General features: G+C 39.8%; 2 protein-coding genes across 3 annotated transcripts in view; one reads left to right on the top strand and one right to left on the bottom strand.

Annotated features, from left to right (window-relative positions):
* Nucleotides 1-4,826, bottom strand: part of LOC128692195 (pyridoxal phosphate homeostasis protein) — a 48,726-nt gene extending 43,900 nt beyond the window's left edge. The window contains exon 1 of one of the 2 annotated variants that reach the window (XM_070080344.1): nt 4,651-4,826. In XM_070080344.1, the coding sequence (XP_069936445.1) occupies nt 4,651-4,740 (90 nt within the window). In that variant the 5' untranslated portion in view covers nt 4,741-4,826. The remainder of the gene's footprint in view (nt 1-4,650) is intronic. The other variant, XM_070080338.1, reaches the window with a different exon arrangement.
* A 2,286-nt stretch (nt 4,827-7,112) lies between these two features.
* On the top strand, nt 7,113-13,987 carry LOC128692172 (TLC domain-containing protein 3A). The gene has a single exon (XM_053781254.2). It carries the CDS (start codon nt 7,251-7,253, stop codon nt 8,049-8,051), a length of 801 nt encoding a protein of 266 aa, XP_053637229.1. The 5' UTR covers nt 7,113-7,250; the 3' UTR covers nt 8,052-13,987.
* Nucleotides 13,988-23,039: the final 9,052 nt, after the last annotated feature.

Genomic DNA, 23,039 nt, shown 5'->3' with positions numbered 1-23,039 from the left:
CTTACTGTTTAGAAGGGGAATCCCCTTCCATTACGACTTGAGGTAGCAAGTCCTTTTCCGGGGTTACTTCCCTTCTTCTTTTAATGCCACTAGGACCAGCTTGAGAGTCACTGGACCTCTGTCGCACAACAAATCTGTCCATAGAGCTCTGTACCTCCCGTTCCTTTACGATTTGTCTAAAATGGGCCACAACATTGTCATTGAAATAGTCACCAGCACGGCTTGCAACAGCTGTGTCAGGGTGATTTTCATCTATAACGGTTTGCAGTTCAACCCACTGTGCACACATTTCCTTAATCTTTGAAGTAGGCACAATGGATTCCACAACTGGCATAGGCTTCTCAGGGTTAGCCCCAAACCCTTCAAAATCTTTCTTAATTTCCATACTAATTCTCACCCTTTTTACCACAGGGTTGGCACTAGAAGCTTTCTTGGGGCCCATGGTCACTTATTTTCCAGAAACAGCACCGAAAACACTGTAATAATACGAAATATTCCGAGTGTATGCTTGGATGTTACCGCGGAGGCTGGCTGGTAAACAATGGGACGGGCGGCACATGTGAGGGCACATTGGACGCGTCTCGGACGAAAATCGGTGAGCGGGTTTTTAATCGGTATGCGCGGCAAAAATTTTGCGATAAAAGTAAGCGGTATGCGGAAAAATCGCTATGTGATGCCATCGTTATGCGGGGGTCCACTGTATATTGCCGGCAAAGAAAATATGTTGGCAGACTCTTTATCTAGAGTCTAATAATATTATTATTTAGGTTAGGATGTTATTTGTGGTAACCCCTTTTCACGCTCTTTTTTTTTATCCCCTGGTGTGGGTTTTTTTTTAGTGAGGGGATGCGGGCTACCGTCTGCCTGTATCCTGGACCTATGCTAGCCTGACTGACTGCTGTCTCACTCTAAGTTTTGGGTTTGGCTTTTGGTCACTAGAAAAGCTGAGTTGTATCTAAGAGTTGGATGGTAGAGAGGAAAGGCGGTCCCATTATTTTGTGCCATGGCGGCACGGTTACCACTGGGAGGTGGCAGCCTAATCCTGAGCCTTCTCGGGGTGGGGGTGTGGCATGCAAAGAGTACGTAACCTTTATTCGGCGCATGTACACACCCTCATTTACAGGCTATCTCCCCCAACCAGCGAACCAGGTTGCTAAGAGTTGATGATGGGGCCCCGTCGTTCAACTAGTGACCAGGTTCTAGCCAATAAGAAGATGGGTTTGGCAATCGCAGAGGTTATGTGGGTACCGCTCTCCTGTCTGCCCTTGTCATTCCCATTCTAGAGCTGGTTGAAGCACGGTCTGCTATCTTGTGGCTTCTATTTCTGCTTTGCTTACCGTGGAGTGCACTATACTTATCACTGTACATAGTGTACATATTGCTGTTATAAATTGGTGAAGGATAATATAAGTCTAAACTTTTTCTACTGTGTTTATTTGCTCCCATTACACCCGGGGTAACAGGCCATTTGGAAGCCTGGGTTGTAATAGTCATAAACACACATGTACACACTGACAGGTGATTTTGCACACCTGGCTGAATCACATTCTATTATCTACAACTATATACAAGTATTTACATGTCCCACTTATGTTTCCAGAACTCCACAATTGTATGATACTCCATGAAGCATGGATTCATACAGAGTGCCACCCAACATTGGTGACAAATGAATAGCGTGTCCTTCTGCTGTTGGGGTCGTTTTTTGGTGGTAGCACACACAATACACTTTTTCTGGGCATTCTTCTTTTGGGTAGGTGGTATTGGTACCAGATAGTGACAGTTAGGAGTGATTCGGTCTGGCACTTCCCCCACTGGCTGTGGTTGGGGGACAGGCTGTGGTTAAGACAGCCAGATGGTTGGTGTCACCACGCAACTTCACTGAGAAAACAGATCCAATTCCCTAGATCAAGAGCCCCTCAATTAAGGAACCTCCCTTGAGGGATGATGCACAGAGATGTGTGACAGTACTTGAGCTGAAGATTTCCATCCCCATGACTTGTCCTGCATTGTCCTTGGCCCACTCCTCTTTCTCATTTACATCAATGACTTATCAAATGCATCACAGCTACTAAAACCCATATTATTTGCAGATGACACAACATACGTCTTCTCTCACCCAAACCCAGTCATACTTGCCAACACTTAATGCAGAATTGCAGAAAATATCTACCTGGATGATGATAAATAAGCTTACCCTCAATACTGACAAAACCTATTTCATTCACTTTGGAAACAGAGCTGCAAATGTTCCACTTAACATATCGCTAAATGGATCACCCATCACAAGACTCACAGAGGAAAAATTCCTAGGAATCCACCTTGGCAGTAGCCTCAAATTCCAGACACATATACAACAAATTTCTAAGAAAATCTCTAAGACAGTGGGCATACTATCAAAGATACGGTACTATGTTCCACAATCAACTCTTCTTGCACTGTATCATTCACTCATCTACCCTTATCTCACATATGGAATTTGTGCATGAGGATGAACAACATTAAATCACCTAAGATCACAAATAACCCAGCAAAAGGCTGCAGTCAGAATGATAAATTCCCACTCCCAACAGCATTCTCCACCAATATTCAACATCTTACCATAAAGAACATCCATACTTATTTTTGTGCCTACTACATACATAGAACACTACACTCAAACATAAACCCTCCACTCAAATTTCTCCTCACGAACCTTAACAGGACACATGACCATAACACAAGACACAGATCTCTTTTTGATGTACTGCCATGTCCATATCTCACAGTGTAAAAACTCGATGCACATAAAGGGCCCCAAAATTTGGAATTCATTACAAGTAAATACTAAAGTAACCCGGTCTGAACACTAATTTAAGAATCTTCTCAAAAACCACTTACTCACCCTAAACTAAATACTCAATACTCAATATTTAACTTTATCAAAAAATCTTCCAATTACCAAATCTTAAAACTTCAAATCTAGATGCCCAAAGTTGATACATTATTAATACTACATTGTAGTATAAATACCTACCCAAAACAATACTGCCTCACACTCAATTATAACATTCTCATACTGTAAACTACGTTTAACAACTCACAATGTTATATTCCCATAATATAATTTCAATATTTATTATTGAACCTATTGTAATTTACGTAAAATTACTGTCAACTATAAACAAAAACAGATGTACAACTTAAACTATGATCAGTTTCTTTAGTATTAAGTAGTCTGTAAGCCATTAAGTCTCCCCATAATGCCATGGCATGATAGTGGCTCTCTTTTTTTTATTTTTTTAGCTAACACTTGTGTAATTTTACCTTATTCCTAGTAATGACCCTCGTATTGCAGATAGTCTTAATGACCATAGTGTAGAAGATAGTCTTAATAGTATGATAATAAGATGTTACCTTCTTTATAGAATAATAACAACATATTATAACCTTTATATTATAATAATAAGGTAAAAGGACTCCAATGGAAATAAGTCACTGACTTTTTTTGGATATCTTAGGTTCTGTATACCTATGTTGCTATGTATTTATTTATTTAGTAATTTAAGCATACATACAGAGGTACAAAAAATACAGGTAAGAGCAGCATGCCAAAGCCACTTATATGCATAGCATTACGGGCTGGCTTAAAATTAACTTAAGATTAACTAAGCAATGATGAAATCAGTGATAAAACAGTATTGTAAACAGATAACTATAAAGCACAAATGAGTATTACAAAGACAGGTCATATGGTTGCATGCATTGTTGTACATTCAGTCGAATGGAGTATTCTGTTAGGTAGTGTATTTAAAAAAATAATAAAGTTAGATTGGGTCCTAGGTTTAACATTTGTGTGATATAATTGTGAGTAACATTTAGGATATACAATTTATAAGGTTCAGTTATTCAGTATTTATTTGGTTTTGGGTGAGTAAGTGATCTTTGAGAAGAGACTTGAATTTATAAACAGGTAGTGTTTCTTTTATATTTACAGGTAATGAATTCCAGATTTTAGGGCCTTTTATGTGCATTGAGTTTTTGCATAGCGTGAGATGGACACGAGGAACATCAAAGAGTGATCTGTGCCTTGTGTTATGGTCATGTGTTCTGTTGAGGTTGGCAAGGAGATGTTTGAGGGGAGCGTTAATATCAGAGTTAAGTGTTCTATGTATGTAATAGGTGCAGTAATAAGTATGGATGTTTTGTATGGTGAGTAGGTTGAGTGTTTTGAATATTGGTGGAGTGTGCTGCCTGTAGTGAGAATTTGTTATCATTCTAACTGCAATCTATGTAACTGTGTTTGTGTATACCTGAATAAACTTACTCACTTTGCACTGCAACTCATTATTGTAATTTCATAATCTCAATGTAATCTTGCAAAGAACTAAAATTTGTTTGTTTGTTTAAGATCGTCTTACATAATGTGTGTATGAATTACCAAAGATAACACAAAATAAGTTAAACTGACTTCTTCCATTCGTTTCATTGTGATATATAACTTAAATACAGAAAAAAAAATCATTCATGATTACTAACAAAACACAATAAACTGAGTAAATTAAATACACGAATATAAAAATAAAATGAAGTTAATATCGACAAGTATTCAAATAACAATGTACATCATCATCAGCAGCAGCAGCAGCAGCAGCTCACTGACATACTTACTGGTGTCCTGGCCATGGCAGCTGTAGACATACACTCCAAGACATATTTTAAAGCCTTGGCTACCTCACCATCAACCATTGTTCTCCACATCTATAAACACTGTTATTGTACGGGGTATTAAGGGCCATTAATGCTCCAGCTTACTGAACCCGGCTTCACCAGTCCAAGAATACTACTACTACCACTACTACTACTACTACTACTACTACTCGCTCATCATTAGGAATAATATTAGGAGAGAAGTAAATAATGAAAATGATTGTTATAGGAATGCAGTTAGAAGCCTGAGTAGATCTATAACCCACTATGATAACATGAACGTAGATAAGTATGTTTATGGAGCAACTTGCAATGTGAACAGACTGACTCCCCCTTATGTGTGCTGGGAGGCAGTTGAACAGTCTCGGGCCCCTGACACTTATTGTATGGTCTGTTAACGTGCTAGTGACACCCCTGCTTTTCATTGGGGGGATGGTGCATCGTCTGCCAAGTCTTTTGCTTTCGTAGTGAGTGATTTTCGTGTGCAAGTTCGGTACTAGTCCCTCTAGGATTTTCCAGGTGTATATAATCATGTATCTCTCCCTCCTGCGTTCCAGGGAATACAGGTTTAGGAACCTCAAGCGCTCCCAATAATTGAGGTGTTTTATCTCCGTTACGCGCGCCGTGAAAGTTCTCTGTACATTTTCTAGGTCGGCAATTTCACCTGCCTTGAAAGATGCTGTTAGTGTGCAGCAATATTCCAGCCTAGATAGAACAAGTGACCTGAAGAGTGTCATCATGGGCTTGGCCTCCCTAGTTTTGAAGGTTCTCATTATCCATCCTGTCATTTTTCTAGCAGATGCGATTGATACAATGTTATGGTCCTTGAAGGTGAGATCCTCCTACATGATCACTCCCAGGTCTTTGACGTTGGTGTTTCGCTCTATTTTGTGGCCAGAATTTGTTTTGTACTCTGATGAAGATTTAATTTCCTCATGTTTACCATATTTGAGTAATTGAAATTTCTCATCGTTGAACTTCATATTGTTTTCTGCAGCCCACTGAAAGATTTGGTTGATGTCCGCCTGGAGCCTTGCAGTGTCTGCAATGGAAGACACTGTCATGCAGATTCGGGTGTCATCTGCAAAGGAAGACACCGTGCTGTGGCTGACATCCTTGTCTATGTCGGATATGAGGATGAGGAACAAGATGGGAGCGAGTACTGTGCCTTGTGGAACAGAGCTTTTCACCGTAGCTGCCTCGGACTTTACTCTGTTGACGATTACTCTCTGTGTTCTGTTAGTGAGGAAATTATAGATCCATCGACCGACTTTTCCTGTTATTCCTTTAGCACGCATTTTGTGCACTATTACGCCATGGTCACACTTGTCGAAGGCTTTTGCAAAGTCTGTATATATTACATCTGCATTCTTTTTGTCTTCTAGTGCATTTAGGACCTTGTCGTAGTGATCCAATAGTTGAGACAGACAGGAGCGATATGATAATCTATGTAACTGTATTTGTGTATACCTGAATAAATTTACTTACTAGAAAACAAAAGACTCGGCAGACGATGCAACATCCCCCCCCAATGAAAAGCAGGGGTGTCACTAGCTCGTTAAGAGACAACACAATAAGTGTCAGGGGCCCGAGACTGTTCAACTGCCTCCCAGCATACGTAAGGGGGATTTCCAACAGACCCCTGGCTGTCTTCAAGCAGGCACTGGACAAGCACCTAAAGTCGGTACCTGACCAGCCGGGCTGTGGCTCGTATGTTGGACTGCGTGCAGCCAGCAGTAACAGCCTGGTTGATCAGGCTCTGATCCACCATGAGGCCTGGTCACAGACCGGGCCGCGGGGGCGTTGACCCCCGGAACTCTCTCCAGGTAAACTCCAGGATGTAACCCACAGCAGTCGACTAACACCCAGGTATCTATTTTACTGATAGGTGAATATGGACAGAAGGTGTCTCAAGCAAACACGTCCTAATGTTTCCACCCGTACAGAAGGTCGACCCCCGGGCCTCAATGTGTGAGCTGAGTGGGCTAACAATCGAGTTACGGGGCACCGTTAGGAAAGGCGCCAGTACCGATGGCGGAGTAAGGTTAAGTTGCTTTAGGTTATTTTAGGTTGGGTTAGATGGTTTTCGCTAGGTTTGGTTAGTTCTTTTTTTATCATTTGCACAGCAAAAAATTATTTCAACTGTAAAAATCAGCTTAATATTGTAAAATTTAAAGAATAATTAATGACCAAAACCCTCCGAGCAGTTGTCTACTTTTACTGAAAACAACTGAGTAATTTGTAATACAAAAAGTAACACTTTATTATTTTTAATTATTGGTAATAAAAGTAATGCGTGATTGATTGATTGATTACAATGTGTGTGTGAGTTTAGTGATGTTGAAGGTGATTGGTGAAGTGGAGGTACAGATTTCTTGCTGGACCAATCACAGCATTCCTAAGAAGAGCAGTAGGAAGAAAAAGGTAAACAATGTCTACCATCCCTGTTGTTGTTATTGCTGCTGTTGTTGCAGCTGCTGTTGTTGCTGCTTCTGCTGTTGTTGTTGCTGCTGCATGCAACAATATCCACCTTGCCAGGGGAAGAGGGCGTGTGTTGCAGCATGGAGGCTGAGGAGACACAACTGTTACTGGGTATATATGCCCTGGTTGCCTGGTTCAGCCTCTACCTGTTGATCGCAGGAGTCCTGCGCATGTGGGCGGCCCACCTGCCCTACGCCCACCGCGCCCTCATCACTGAGAGTTGTGTCTCGGGCGTACAGGGTGTTGCCTGTGCCTCAGTGGGCGTGGCTACAGTCATCGCATGCAGGAGGGATGTCATGGGCGAGAAGTTTGCCCCAGCAGTGTACTACGCCTTCATAGGTATGGCCTATTTCGTGTATGATCTGTGGGCCATGTATAGAAGTCACATTGCTAAACTAAGTGAGCCGGAATATACAGTTGCCGGTGTTGTTTCCTACGTGAAAAAACACCTGCTGATGATAGTGCATCACCTGACCATAGTGATCGTGTTCTTCCCAACCATGGTCTACTATTCCCCCATGGGACACTTCTTCCTTGGGTCCTTCTTTTGTACCGAACTCTCCACCCCGTTTGTCAATGCTCGAGTAATACTCAGTCGATTTGGCTACAAGAACTCCAAGGTCTACGTGGTCAATGGCGTGCTAATGATGATCGTATTTCTAATATGCCGAATTGCTCTTTTCCCAGTCATGTACATTGCATATTTGAGCCAGCAGACTACAGCTTCATCCCACATAGATGCCCTGTTGTCGATACCATTGACTTGCCACTTGTCGTGTCTCCTGGTACTCTTACCTCAGATATATTGGTTTGGCCTAATGGTTAAAGGTGCAGTGATTGTACTGAAAGCAGGTTCATCTGAAGCAGATAAAGATGATTGATATAGGTTGAAGGATAGCATAAGACTGAATCTAGTCAGAATATGTAATACATCAAGAGTTGGTAAGATTGAATTTCTTGATCAGTATCTTATATTGATCTGAAATTTCAGTATTATTGATTTCTTATTAAATCACCTGTGCATATATTAATAAATGTAGAAGACCTTTGTAAAACTTGTGAAAAATAAGGATGTACTCAGGTTAAATTTTTTTAGGAAGCTTTAGAATTTTATACTGTTTACTAATATGTCTTAAAAACTAGTTAATATTTTCTTCATTCATGTAAATTTATTAAATTATAGTTTTCTTTTAAAATTATAATGATGACCCACATAAGTTTAACATTTAAAATAAATATTATAATAATGATTTTGACAATGGAAACAAAGCAACTTGAATCAAGTGCATTTCTTCATAACTACTAATACAGTAGTGAAAATTATTATGGGATATGATTTGTTTCTTTTTTTTGTTTATGGTTTGAACTAATTATTGAAGGTATCTCCATAGATAAATTTGAGTAGGTAATAATAATGTTTAATATACAAAAAACTGCATCAGTTTCATTGATGCAATGTACGAATTAAATGAAACCGGCTATGCTGATCTTAAAATTAACTTCGTAAGTTAAGCAGTCAGTTATTCCATAACATATTAGTTGGTAGCAGTAGAATCGATGATTTTACCCTGAACTTTTGTACTGTATAATAACAGGTTGATATACAAAGTTAACTAACCTTTCAACATCTGTCTTGGCTATTAGAAAAATTCTTAGTATTAGCAGTTTCATTGTAATTTGAATGCTGTATTCAAATATTTTTTATTTTACTTAACATGATATTTTGTGTGTTTACCTTTGATATACTTTTGATGAGTTTCGAGAGTCTTTCTACTCCCGGAGCCTGGCCATGGGCCAGGCTCGTCTGGTGCTACCCTGGTCAACCAGGCTGTTGTGTTTAGGTTTTTTTTATTTCTCTTGACTTACGTTATTATTGGTTACGTATCACAAGTTACTTCAGCAATTTTATATATGCTTCTTAGTTCATGGGTATTTTATAATTGATTAATAGACTGATTTCATCAGGTGTAGACAGTGTATATCATTAATGTTCATTCAACTTCTACTGTATGATATTCAAGTAATATTATCCATTAACAACCAGAATTCTGTAAAAATGATCGAGGAAGAGAATCTTTTGGCTAAAAAAATCCATTCATGAATACACATGTACATATTGTATGGTATAAATAATACTTAGATTCATATTTCCATGTTATGTACAGTTAGTTTTAGTTCAATATCTTTATTATGTATCCCATACCTATCCTGTGGGCAGTAGTCAAAAAGATTACAGAGGCACCTAATGGATCCAGGAACTGGGCTGCAAAGTTTTGATAGCTAAACAAGTTACAGTGGTAATGAACTATGTATTTGTTTTTTTTCAACAAACCAACTGTATCCCATCAAGGAATGAACTACAGGTCTCCCTCCACATTCACGAGTTCCACTTTTGCGGGCTTCGAACATTCGCAAATGCCCAGCCGCCCAATCATATTTAAAATATGTCATGACATATGTTAGGAATTGTGGCGGCGGCAGAGTTTGTTCGGAGGCAGTACAAGATAGTCCTTCAGTATGACACTATTGTCAACTCTGTGGCTGATTTATCTATCATAGTTGATCTAATATGACATAATAAACAATATTAATAACAGTAATAACAAGTATTAATAACAGTAATAACCACTCGTTATTAATATTAATAACAGTATTAATAACGAGTGGTGGTGGTGTTGTTGGGTGTATAAGGGCCACTGAGAGCATAAGCCGTACATAGTGGTGGTGAAGGCCAGCAGAGGCGGTGGTGTTCTCAGTAGCCTTATATTCCTCCAACATCATTGGAGGAGTTAGGTTCATGCTGTCCTTTTTCTGTCGATTAATTACTTATTTGCTACAATGTTAATGCTACCCTTTATTGCTGGCTGGTGCTATAAACTTTATCGACTCGTGCTGCTTTAGTATCATGCATATCATAGAATCACTGAAGAAGGCACATTCTCCCCTCTCTTTTCCTCCTCCACTTTGGTACTCTGCTATGAGTTCTTTCTTGAATTCTATAGTCTTTCTCACCCTCTTTACCAAAGGGCTGGCACTGGTACAATATTTTATGAGGTTTTCATGTGTTTTATGATTGTTCATGGTTCAATAGGTTAAGGAAGCAGTATTGTTAAGCTAAGTAAATGCTATTATTATTTTTCCCTGCAATATATTTGTGCACCAAACATTTGCGATTTTTCAACATTCATGAGGTTCTTGATCCCTTAACCCTCGCGAATGTGGAGGGAGACCTGTATTTACATATATCCAGTTACAATCATAAGTTATTTATGCAGACATGAATTAGGTTGTAAAAATATTATCCAATATTTTAGTAAGGTGTACTTGAATTTAAACAAGTTCAAGTAGTTTTGCATTATTGACAAAGTTAGGGTATTTTTCCAGAATGGTTGGTAATATGCTAGTGTGGAAAAAGTAGACATTTCTTGAGCATTTCTGAGTGAGCTGTCTCTGAATTCATTAATTTTATCGCATTCTAGCACACGACACAAGGCCTGACAATTGTCCATATGGTAAAGTTTATGTTTAGTTGGGTCTACATTGGCTGGTGGTACTGATGCTACCTCCCAGAGATACTGGTAACCCAGCATATTCTAAGGTACTTCACTTTTGTTGAACCTATAAGAATTGTTTTTGATTTTAGTTGTTAATTTTTTATTGAAATTTTACTTTATATTGGAATAGTTTTGTGTGACATTCGTGGATTTTAATAACTGAAAAATATTTTTTTTATTTGATAAAGGCCCACTGCAAGATAAACCACCTAAAGTGATGAAATTGTATAGATTGGTAGCATTCTTGAGAATATAAGCTCTTCATTGTGAGAGTATTTTAAGATTTCATTTAAAATCAGATTGGGCAAAAAAATTTTTTATGAGATCTGTCCTGTTATACCCTGTTTAAAGCTGAAAGTTTAGTTAGAGACCATTATTGTACATTTTCACATAATTCGTGATCTTGGATGCATAATGAAGAATTCAGTGTTGCCAGTAGTTTAGACATACTGTGTAACATGCAGTAAATAAATGCAGAACAAAAATGAAACCTCACATTTTTTATACTGATATGAAGTTCAAAATGTAAGGTGATATGTGTGCCAAATATTTAATTATGAAAATATTATTTGATCTCTTTAAAAACAATTATTTTAAAATTTTATCATCTACTGATGGCACCAAACTTCGTTTTGCACCTGTTTCTCTGCAGTGTCTTGTTGCAGCATAGTGCATTGAGTTAGTGTGCATTTGTATGAGGCTAATTTTAGGGTGCACAACTTTCAGGAGCCAATGAATTTACTGAGTTGAACATAAAAGCAGGCTTTAGTATTGAATCAGGTAATTATTAATGATTTTGTTTTAAATTACTGTACAGTACAGTAATTTTCATGGTAGTTTAAAAACGTTGTGCAGTATATGGTGATTGTGATTACCAGTTGATGTGGTTTTCAGAATTTATTGTGCCTTAGTGTTACAAATACAGGTAGCAGATGGACTTTACATATCTGCATAAACGTTTGTTGTTGTTATAAGATTTGCTGTTGAAGTTCAAATGGTACGAATCGTGCCATCATTTAGCCAAATTTGGATGTGTAAATTTAATAGATTGCTAGTACCTAATTACTTTGTAAAGTGATCCAAGCCAAATCCTATTGCTTTTTAACATTATATAGATGGCTGTATTTTTGAGTGTCATGCAGATATGCTCAGTAGTATGTAATTTTGACTGATAATGTGTGTAACTAGTCTTAAAATGTACATAACTGCAGTCTCTAAAAATATATGTTATAGTGATCTTATTGGGTTGCTGGTTGAATGAAGAAAAGTACATACTGGGTATGTATTTAGGATCTCAAAATGAGTGCCATTTATAAACTAGATTTGTACTGTTACTGTATAGCCCTAATTTCAGGTATTGGCTGCATTTGTTTGTTGCCTATATTTTAAATACCCTACTGCCAGTGAATTATAATTTTTTATGCAATGCTATTTTACATTTTCATTTCAATAATTCCAAGTCTTGGATGTTATTTTAAAACCCAAAATATTTGACTGGGCTCAGTCCATTATGTAATATTTCTGCTTAAAATGTTAAAGGTGATGAGCATAATAAATTAACAATATTTCACTAGGCAAGTCAGAAATTATAATATAGAATGTTCTACTTATGTCTTAGTTTTATATACAGTATCCTGTAAAAAAAAACTGGTAAAATTTTTTTAATACAGTAGGGCCCCACTCATACGGCAGGTTAGGTTCCATGCTACTGCTGGAAAGCAGACATCGCCGGAAAGCAGAACGCCATTTTTTCCCACTTATAAATGCATATAAATGCCAGATAACAAGTTTACACTAACATATATTAGTTAGCAATAGAACTAGGCATTAAAAACAATAAAAAGTATAATACACACACACACTACACCCATTACTTACCTTAAAATATTTGTAGTCCTAATGTAGGGTGAGAGGTGAGTTTCATTGGTAGGAAGTCAGGTTTGGGAGGTATGGTAGCCAGCCAGGTCAGCCCACCCCATCCCACCCACATGTAATGTACTACGACATTTAATTAAAGCTCCCCAGAGCAATAAAATACATATACAGTACATTCAATAATTAGTACCTTCAAATATTTGTAGTCCTAATGTAGAGTGAGAGGTGAGTTTTAATTGTAGGAAGTCAGGATTGAAAAGTATGGTAGCCAGTCATGGCATCCCTCCCCGCCCCACGCCATCCACACATAATGTAAACAAACCAGGCGAACATGTCTCGTGTTCGTTCATACATGTTTGTATTATACCATAATACAAACACTTTACATTGTGTACAAGTTGTCTCCACGTTGATATAGTAGAATAAATAAAGACCAAGACTTTCATTCTCATGTAATTTTTAGAAGGAATGATGCTCTGACAAATTATTATTATTATTACAAATTATTATTACAACTTATTATTAGTACAAGTAATTATTATTATATTCATAATAAGAAAGCACTAAACCCACAAGGAGCATGAATAGCTATAGATAGAGTGAAGGTATATGAAAGGAATAAATTTCTAGTTAAGTTGCTGGTGTTTGACTAGAGAAAACATAATTCTTTGACTCTCCTACCAAATGCTTGGTAAACAAATCTCATATTTATGTCAGTTTTTATACTGTGGGTGTATGTATCATGTTTATGTGTTATGTAGCGTGTTTATTATATAATTCTGAAAAAATATCATAGATGGATTAATGGAAATGTCTATACGTATTTATATAATATACAACATTTAATGCGCCCACGAGATTATATGGCATCGAGTAGAGAGACTCTCAGTGATTTTAATGTGTACCTGCATGCCAGCACAGTGTGTAAGTATATTTAGGTACAGGTACACATAAGTATGATTATCAGAGTACATATAAAATATGCAATAACTTTAAAACACTTGAAATTTTGGAAAATTTCCTGACATAATAGAGAGTTGTGGTCATGGAGAATGTAAACAAACTGGGTGGGGCACACTGTATTTGAAAGACCGTTCGCCATGTAGCAAATTTTGGTCATAATTTGAAATCTCCGTATTAGCAGAACGCTGTAAAGCAGGGCCCTACTGTATATAAATCCAGCAGCTGAAGTTGTTAATAACAAGCCTTTCTTCATTTTCTGTGATATACAAATTTCAGATGTTCAAGATGGTTTTTGTAAAATAAAGCAAATGTAACTTGTAAGTGTAAGCCTAATGAAGATTTAGTTTTGTAGAACTATTTGGTATACTGACATTTGTGGCCAAGTGTCTAGTCTGTTATACTAAAAGGAAGTGTCATAGCAATTAGTAATTGTTTTATTATCCAACTTGCTAATTTTTGCAAATATCTTTGAAAAGGTAAATTATTATTATAATAAAAAAAAGTGCTAAACATACAAGGGTCATACAACTTGAAAAGGCAAAATGATTTGTTTCAAAAAATGCAGTATTGTAGAGTACATCCTTGTACAATCATCAAACCACTAGAATTAATTATTTGTTATGTTTATTAGTTTTATTACTACTACAGTACACCAATGGTTCCAAGTCTTCTGACGGCGTTGGATTTGCAGCAGTGTTTCCGGACAGCGTCGTGCAAGGGCATTTATTATCCCCGGCTAGCATTTTTACGACAATTGTATGCCATTCTCGTAGCACTTGTCCGCATTGCATCTATGCCCGTGTCACTATTTGTGGTCAGTTCAGACTCCCTTAGTGCTTTACAGGTTATACAAAAATTTGATATGCCTCATCCCCTGGTTCTTCATATCCAACTTGGTTACGCTGTATCTCTTGCAAGCACAAAGATATTCTTTTTTGTTGGGTCCCCAGTCATGTTGACATACAGGGCAATGAACAGGCAGACACTGCTGCACGGTCAGCAGTACATGACCTCCCAGTTTCATATAGAGGTGTTTCATTTACTGACTATTTTGCTGTAATTGCTACCCACCTTCGCACCCATTGGCAACAACGTTGGTCTGACCTGCTTCGTAATGAACTACGTTCTGTTAATCCGAGTATAGGTTACTGGCCGTCTTCTTGTCATCAGTGTCGAGGTTGGGAGACTACTCTCTCTCGTCTTCGCATTGGCCACACTTATCTTACTCACAGGTATCTCATGGAGAGGCGCCCTGTTCCATTTTGTGAGAATTGTCAGGTTCCAGTTTCTGTTAGCCACATTCTGTTGGACTGCCCACTCTATCAACGAGCACGCAGAATTTACCTCTAATGTCATGACCGCTCTACTGCCCTTACTTTACTTTCCCTTCTTGCTGATGGACCCTCCTTTAACCCAGACTCATTGACTTTGACAACAACTGATTTACTGCACAAACTGATGATGATGACACCTCTAGTACTCCTCACAGCCCTTTCTACTTCAAACTCTTGCTACCCTCTACCCCTGCACTATCCACTGCCCTGCTGCACTCCATGACATAATCATCCCTCTCCCTGTTGCTACCCAATACCCCTGCATCCTTCCCTGCCTGGCAGTGCTGTATGACCCTTGTAGGTTTAGCACTTCTTTTTTGATTACAGTGGTCCCTCAATAATCGTCCGGCCTGAAAGTCGTCCATTTCGGAAATAGTCCTGTTTTTTCGTCTAAATATTGGCTCGCTAATGGTCCAGTGACTCGCTAATAGTCCTTCGTCCCGGACAAGTACTCACGCTCTGAGCCGCCTCGGCCTTTCCTTCCGAGCCAGTGTGCCATTGTTTACCAGTGAGCGACAGTCCCCTCACGTGCTCCAGCAAAATATTTCATATTCCATTTATTTTAGTGCTTGCAAGTTATTTAAGTGCTAAATAAGCTACCATGGCTCCAAAGAAAGCTCCTAGTGCCAAGCCTTTGGTAAAGAAGGTGAGAAATACGATTGAATTTAAGAAAAACATCATTGAACAATATGATAGTGGCGTACGTGTGGGCGAACTGGCCAGGATGTATAACAAATCTCGTACAACCATATCTTCCATCATAGCCAAGAAAGAGGAAATCAAGGACGCTGTTTTTGCAAAGGGGGTAAATATGCTGACAAAAATGAGATCACCAGTACTCGAAGATGTTGAGAAGTTATTATTGGTGTGGATAAATGAGAAACAATTAGCAGGAGATAGTCTTATGACGTCGCTTATTTGTGAAAAGGCTAGGCAGTTGCATGACGATTTGGTAAAGAAACTGCCTGCAACTAGTGGTGATGTGAGTGAATTTAAGGCCAGCAAAGGCTGGTTTGAGAGATTTAAGAAGCGTACTGGCATACACAGTGTGGTAAGGCATGGTGAGGCTGCCAGTTCGGACCACAAGGCGGCTGAAGAATATGTGCATGAATTCAAGGAGTACATAAACAGTGAAGGACTGAAACCTGAACAAGTGTTCAATTGTGATGAAACAGGCCTCTTTTGGAAGAAAATGCCAAAGAGGACCTACATTACTCAGGAAGAAAAGGCGCTGCCAGGACACAAGCCTATGAAAGACAGGCTGATGCTAATGTTCTGTGCTAATGCTAGTGGGGATTTCAAAGTGAAGCCGTTACTAGTATACCATTCTGAAAATCCCAGAGTGTTCAAGAAAAACAATGTTATGAAGAGTAAATTGTGTGTGTTTTGGAGATCTAATAATAAGGCATGGGTCACAAGGGACATTTTCGTCGAGTGGTTCAATGAAGTGTTTGGCCCTAGTGTGAAGAATTACCTCTTGGAAAAGAAATTGGATCTCAAGTGCCTCCTAGTAATGGACAATGCACCTGCTCATCCTCCAAACTTGGCTGACCTAATTCTGAAGGAGTTTGGGTTCATCACAGTAAAGCTCTTGCCCCCGAATACCACTCCTCTCCTCCAGCCCATGGACCAGCAGGTCATTGCAAACTTTAAAAAACTCTACACCAAAGCAATGTTTGAAAGGTGCTTGAATGTGACCTCAGACACTCACTTGACCCTACGAGATTTTTGGAAAGAACACTTCAGTATTCTCCATTGCGTAAGCCTTATAGGTAAGGCTTGGGAGGGAGTGACTACCAGGACTTTGAACTCTGCTTGGAGAAAATTGTGGCCAGATTGTGTCCACAAGAGGGATTTTGAAGGGTTTGGGGCTGACCCTGATGAGTCTATGTCAGTTGTTAAATCCATTGTGGCACTGGGGAGTTCCATGGGGTTGGATGTGAGTTTGGAGGATGTGGAAGAGTTGGTGGAGGACCACAGCGAAGAGCTAACCACTGAGGAGCTGCAAGAGCTTCAGCAGGAAGAGCAACAGATTGCAGTTCAGAATCTTGCTGTAGAGGAGGAGGAAGAGAGATGGAGGAAGGTGCCTTCTTCAGAAATTAAGGAGATTTTTGAAATGTGGGGTAGGATGGAAAGATTTATGGAGAAACATCACCCAGAGAAGGATGTTGCAAGCCATATCGGGAACTTGTACAGTGACAGAGTCTTGGCCCATTTTAGGGAAGTTTAAAGAGACGCCAGAAACAGAGCTCTCTGGACAGTTTTTTTGCGAGACAGGACTCCAGTGACTCAAGGTGGTCCTAGTGGCATTAAGAAACAGAGAAGAGAAGTAACCCCAGAAAAGCAATTGGTACCCGAGGTGTTGATGGAAGGGGATTCCCCTTCCAAACAGTAAATCATCCAATCTGTCTCCTTCTCCAGTCTTCCATACATGAAGAAGAATCACCAATAAAGGTAAGTGTTATTCTCTTAATGTTTAATTCATCATGTGCCACAGTATTGTTTATGTACTACATCTATATTTCATGTAAAAAAATTTTTTGTTTTAATACTTCTGGGTGTCAAGAAAGGATTAATTAAATTTACATTATTTCTTATGGGGAAAATTGATTCGTAAATCATTCATTTCAATGATAGTCCCACTTCCAGGAACGGTTTATGGACGATAATTGAGGGACCACTGTATAATAATAATATTACTACTACAGGTTGGCCATCACTAATCAGGCAATCAGTAATATGGTTCCATCAGTAATCCAGCCCTAGCCATGGTTCCAATGAATAAAAGAAATGCTGCTCGTAGTGTAAAGCACACACTGCCCGCCCTTTCTTTTGTCTGCCGAGGTACCTCGGTAGATGTGAAGTTGCTATCCCGGAGCACTGGTTTACTGGTGTGAACGGGAGGGTATGGCATGGGCTCCACACTGCATCTGCACTGCTTGTGGGCTCGAGACTCTCTCCGATGAGGGGAAGAACTTATGACCCTTCCATGCTTTCTAGTGACTGTCCCTCCACTGTCCCCCCCTCTTCAAGGGGGGCTCCTTGGCATGGTGAAGAGGCTCTTGGTCTGAGGAATTAGACCTGTTGGTCTCCTTCCTCAGACCGAGCCTAATTACCCCCCAATCCCCCCTTCCCTATCCCATCCTCCCCATGCTCCCTTTTTCCTTTCCTCCTCCTCCTCCCCCTCCCCGTCCCTTCCTTATTCCCTTCCTCTTTTTGGCCTTTGGGATTCTTTCTACAGGCACGCTAGTTCCTAGGTAGGGGAAAGGGTACTGGGGTCCATCCCATTCCGTTGAGGTTCTTGGCGGTGGTGTAGTTTGCCGTGGAATCTGGATCAGCTGGGGATGTCCCGATCTGTCTCCGTTCTCCTGGGGGGGGGGTGGCTTTGGGTGTCTTTTGGGTGACGGGTGTATCTCTGGAGGCCGCCTTTTGGATTCTGGGGGTGGTGGCCAAAGAAGGTATGCTTTGTGGTGGATATCCGGCCGCCCTCACTTTTGTCCACCAAGGTAGCTCGACAGATGTGAGGTTGCTATCCCGGACTGCTGGTTTACTGGCATGAAGGGTAGGGTATGGCACGGGTTCTATGCTGCATCTGCGCTACTTGAGGTGCTGAGGTCCTCTTGGGTGTGGAGGGAGATTTCCGGCCCTTTCATTCCTCCTAGGAACTATTCCTCCCCGTTGTTGACGTGTACTTGGCTCTGTGAAGACCTGTTTGCGCGCTCTCTAGAATTGAAGCAAGATGCCCTCCATCGAGCAACTTTACCAACAGCTTAAGGAAGAATTGAGGTTGGCGAATTTGGAAATTCGGCGATTGACCGAGGAGAACAAGAAGATTCGTAGTAGTCCTCCTGTTTTGAGTCCTCAGGTCAAGAAGGGAAACTGGTCAGTGGCTGGACAGCAGGGAAAGAAGTTGACGATCAAGAAGACGAATGGAAAGGTAGAAACGATGAAGAAGAAAGAGACTGCCGTGGAAACTGTTGTGGAAACATCCAATACATTCTCAGTGCTACCCGACGAATGTGAGTTGACTACTGGGAACGACACGACGAAAGACATTAAGGAAGGTAAGAATATTGTTGTTGTTGGGGATAGCCAAGTTAGGTATATGGATAGGGCGTTCTGCTTGAAGGACAGGAGTAGGAGACAGAGAGTTTGCTTTCCTGGGGCTGGGATGGAGGATATTGTTAGCCGTCTGGATGACATCATGAGAGGTAATGGGAGCAATCCTATTATCTGTCTCAGTGCTGGAGGCAACGATGTTGGCAGACGTAGGAGTGAGGACCTGATTAGCAGGTATAGGTCAGCAATAGAAATAATTAGAAGTAAGGGTGGGAACCCTCTCATATGTGGTATTTTGCCAAGGAGGGGAGTTGGAAGTGAATGGTTGTCCAGGGCAATTGGTGTCAATTGCTGGCTGGACAAATACTGTAAGGAAAATGCGGTAACATTCATTGACAACTGGGACCTCTTCTATGGCAGAAATGACATGTATGCTAGGGATGGGGTTCACTTATCTAGGTGTGGGGTGGGAGCACTGGCAACTGCAGTGGAGGGAGCAGTTAGGACTTTAAACTAGGAATAGTTAGTGGTATGGGTTTTGGCAGGAAAACAGTGAAGTCCCAGTGTAGTAATATTACGAGTTCTAGGGGAACTAGTAATAATAAGAACGAGATAGATATTGAAAAGCCAGGGACCTTGGGTGATAAAGACGGTAATAGGTTTAGTAGAAAAATAGAAATGAGCAGGAAGGGTAAAGAGAAAGGAGAGTCTTTCAATGTTTATTATGCTAATTGCCGTAGTGCTAGGAATAAGATGGACGAGTTGAGATTAGTTGCTAGTGTAGGTAACATTGATGTATTTGCCTTAACTGAGACGTGGTTTAATTCAAAAAGTCGGGACATGCCTGCGGAATGTCATATTCAGGGTTTTAAATTGTTCCAAGAAGATAGAAGTATTGGGAGGGGGGGGTGGGGTGGCATTGTACGTCCGAGATCGCTTGAACTGTTGCATAAAAACGGGTATTAAGTCTGAAGTAACACATACAGAGTCTGTTTGGATAGAATTTTCAGAGGGGCATGAAAAACTGATTTTAGGAGTGATATACCGTCCCCCTAACTTAGATAGGGACCAAGGGAAACTACTATGGGAGGAAATTGTTAAGGCCACAAGGCACGATAATGTAGTAATTCTAGGAGACTTTAACTTTAGTCATGTTGATTGGAATTTCTTGACTGGGAATTTAGAATCGTACGACTTCTTAGAAGTATTTCAGGATTGTTTTTTGAAGCAGTTTGTGACAGAACCTACAAGGGGAAATAACCTGCTTGACTTAGTTATGGCAAACAATGAATCCCTTGTTAATAATTTAGAAATTTCAGAGGAACTGGGTGCTAGCGACCACAAATCAATTACATTTAGCATTGAATGGAAGTACGATAGTAGCGATAACTCAGTAACAGTCCCAGATTTTCGCTTAGCAGATTACGATGGGCTTAAAGAACACTTATCATCTGTTGACTGGGGTAACGAAGAGAGCTATCAATATGACAGTTTTCTGAACACTATACATGCTGCTCAAAGAGCGTTTATCCCATATAAAGAAATTAGATCAAATAGAAATGACCCAAAATGGATGAATAATAGGCTCAAATATCTACTAGGGCATAAGAAAGGAATTTATAGGCGTATCAAAAGAGGTGAGGGTCATCTTATGAATCAGTATATTGACATTAAGAGGGACATTAAAAAGGGGATAAGAAAAGCTAAAAGGGACTATGAAATTAAAGTTGCTAGGGATTCTAAAACTAACCCAAAAAGTTTTTTCCAGGTCTATAGAACAAAAGTTAGAGATAAGATAGGTCCCCTTAAAAATAACTATGGGCACCTTACTGACAATGAGAATGAAATGTGCTTGATTTTAAATAATTATTTTCTCTCAGTTTTTACACAGGAAGACACTAACAATATTCCAGTAATTAATTTTTACAGTGGGCTAGAAGAAGATAAATTATGTAACATCACAGTCACTAGTGAGATGGTTGTGAGGCAGATAGACAGACTGAAGCAAAATAAGTCGCCGGGTCCTGATGAGGTTTTTTCAAGGGTTCTTAAGGAATGCAAAATGGAACTCTGTGAACCATTAACTAATATTTTTAATTTATCTCTTCAAACAGGTGTAGTGTCTGATATGTGGAAGATGGCTAATGTAACTCCTATTTTTAAAACAGGGGACAAGTCGTTACCGTCAAATTACCGCCCAATAAGCCTGACCTCAATTGTAGGCAAATTACTAGAGTCAATTATAGCTGAGATTATAAGAAGCCATCTCGATAAGCATAGCTTGATTAATGATACTCAGCATGGATTCACAAGAGGCCGGTCTTGTCTAACTAATTTATTAACTTTCTTCAGTAAAGCTTTTGAGGCTGTTGACCACAATAAAGAATTTGATATTATTTACTTAGATTTTAGTAAGGCTTTTGATAGAGTTCCGCACCATAGACTGTTAAAGAAAGTGGCAGCCCATGGCATTGGGGGAAAAGTGCTCTCGTGGATCGAGTCATGGCTCACTGACAGGAAGCAGAGAGTGTCCATAAATGGGGTTAAATCCGAGTGGGGATCTGTAACAAGTGGCGTTCCACAGGGATCAGTCTTGGGCCCGTTGTTGTTTATAATATATATCAATGATCTTGATGAGGGAATTACTAGTGATATGAGCAAATTCGCCGATGACACAAAGATAGGTAGGATAATTGATTCAAACGTAGATGTTAGGGAACTTCAGGAGGACTTAAACAAACTCTATTCTTGGTCAGAAAAGTGGCAGATGCAGTTCAATGTAGATAAGTGCAAGGTTCTGAAGCTTGGGAGTGCCCATAACCCTAGTACTTATAAATTAAATGATGTAGAACTTAGCCATACAGATTGCGAAAAGGACTTGGGGGTTATGGTGAGCAGCAACCTTAAACCAAGACAGCAATGCCTAAGCGTACGTAATAAGGCAAATAGATTACTGGGATTTATATCAAGAAGTGTAAGCAACAGAAGTCCAGAGGTCATACTGCAGCTTTATACATCATTAGTAAGGCCTCACCTTGATTATGCAGCTCAGTTCTGGTCTCCGTATTACAAAATGGACATAAATTCGTTAGAAAACATTCAGCGTAGGATGACTAAATTAATACATAGCATCAGAAATCTTCCTTATGAAGAAAGATTGAAGACTCTTAAGTTACATTCACTTGTTAGACGAAGAATGAGGGGAGACCTGATCGAAGTGTATAAGTGGAAGATAGGTATTAATAAAGGGGATATTAATAAGGTCTTGAGGATGTCTCTCCAAGAGAGAACCCGCAGTAATGGATTTAAATTAGATAAGTTTAGATTTAGAAAGGACATAGGAAAGTATTGGTTTGGAAATAGGGTAGTTGATGAGTGGAACAGTCTACCTAGTTGGGTTATTGAGGCTAGGACTTTGGGTAGTTTCAAATCTAGGTTGGATAAGTACATGAGTGGGAAGGGTTGGATTTGAGTGGGACTTTCACATCAGAGCTTATTTCTTGGGTAGCATTGAAAATTGGGTTGGGTAAATGTTTTGTTAGTGGGATGAATTGTAAAGGACCTGCCTAGTATGGGCCAGCAGGCCTCCTGCAGTGTTCCTCCTTTCTTATGTTCTTATGTTCTTTTTTTTTTTTCTTTTTCTTTTCTTTTTCTTTTTTCTTTTTTTTTTCTTAAAAACAAAAAGAAGCAACCTAACCATGGAGGACCCAATCCATAACCTGGCTACCCCTGGGCCCCTTCTTGTTACCACACCCCGTTCTGACCCTGCCTCGTTTTTTGACCACTCTTTGGACACTTCTAATGCCCCTGTACCTCTTGCTGGTGCTGTTTCATCACCTGCTTCAGGTACCAGGGTTTCGACTGACTCCTTCGATTTGTCTGACCTCCACTCTCCTTTGACTATGCTTCTGGCCTCTCCCTCTATGGTGCAGCAATTTTCGAATCACCAGTCCGTCCCACGTTGAACCAACTCCTTTCCCACTCCTAAATGCCAACAACACTTACCTGATGATACTTCTTTGCCACCTTCCCGTTCTACTCAGAAAAGACCAACACATCATGCACTCCCTTTCCACACTCAGTT

This window comes from Cherax quadricarinatus, chromosome 6 (assembly GCF_038502225.1).
Source record: "Cherax quadricarinatus isolate ZL_2023a chromosome 6, ASM3850222v1, whole genome shotgun sequence".
NCBI classification, from domain to species: domain Eukaryota; kingdom Metazoa; phylum Arthropoda; class Malacostraca; order Decapoda; family Parastacidae; genus Cherax; species Cherax quadricarinatus.
This window is presented reverse-complemented; position numbering and strand designations above follow the sequence as displayed.

Coding starts and splice junctions, on each gene's coding strand:
- LOC128692172 (XM_053781254.2), top strand. CDS start 7,251: ATGGAGGCTGAGGAGACACAACTGTTACTGGGTATATATGCCCTGGTT.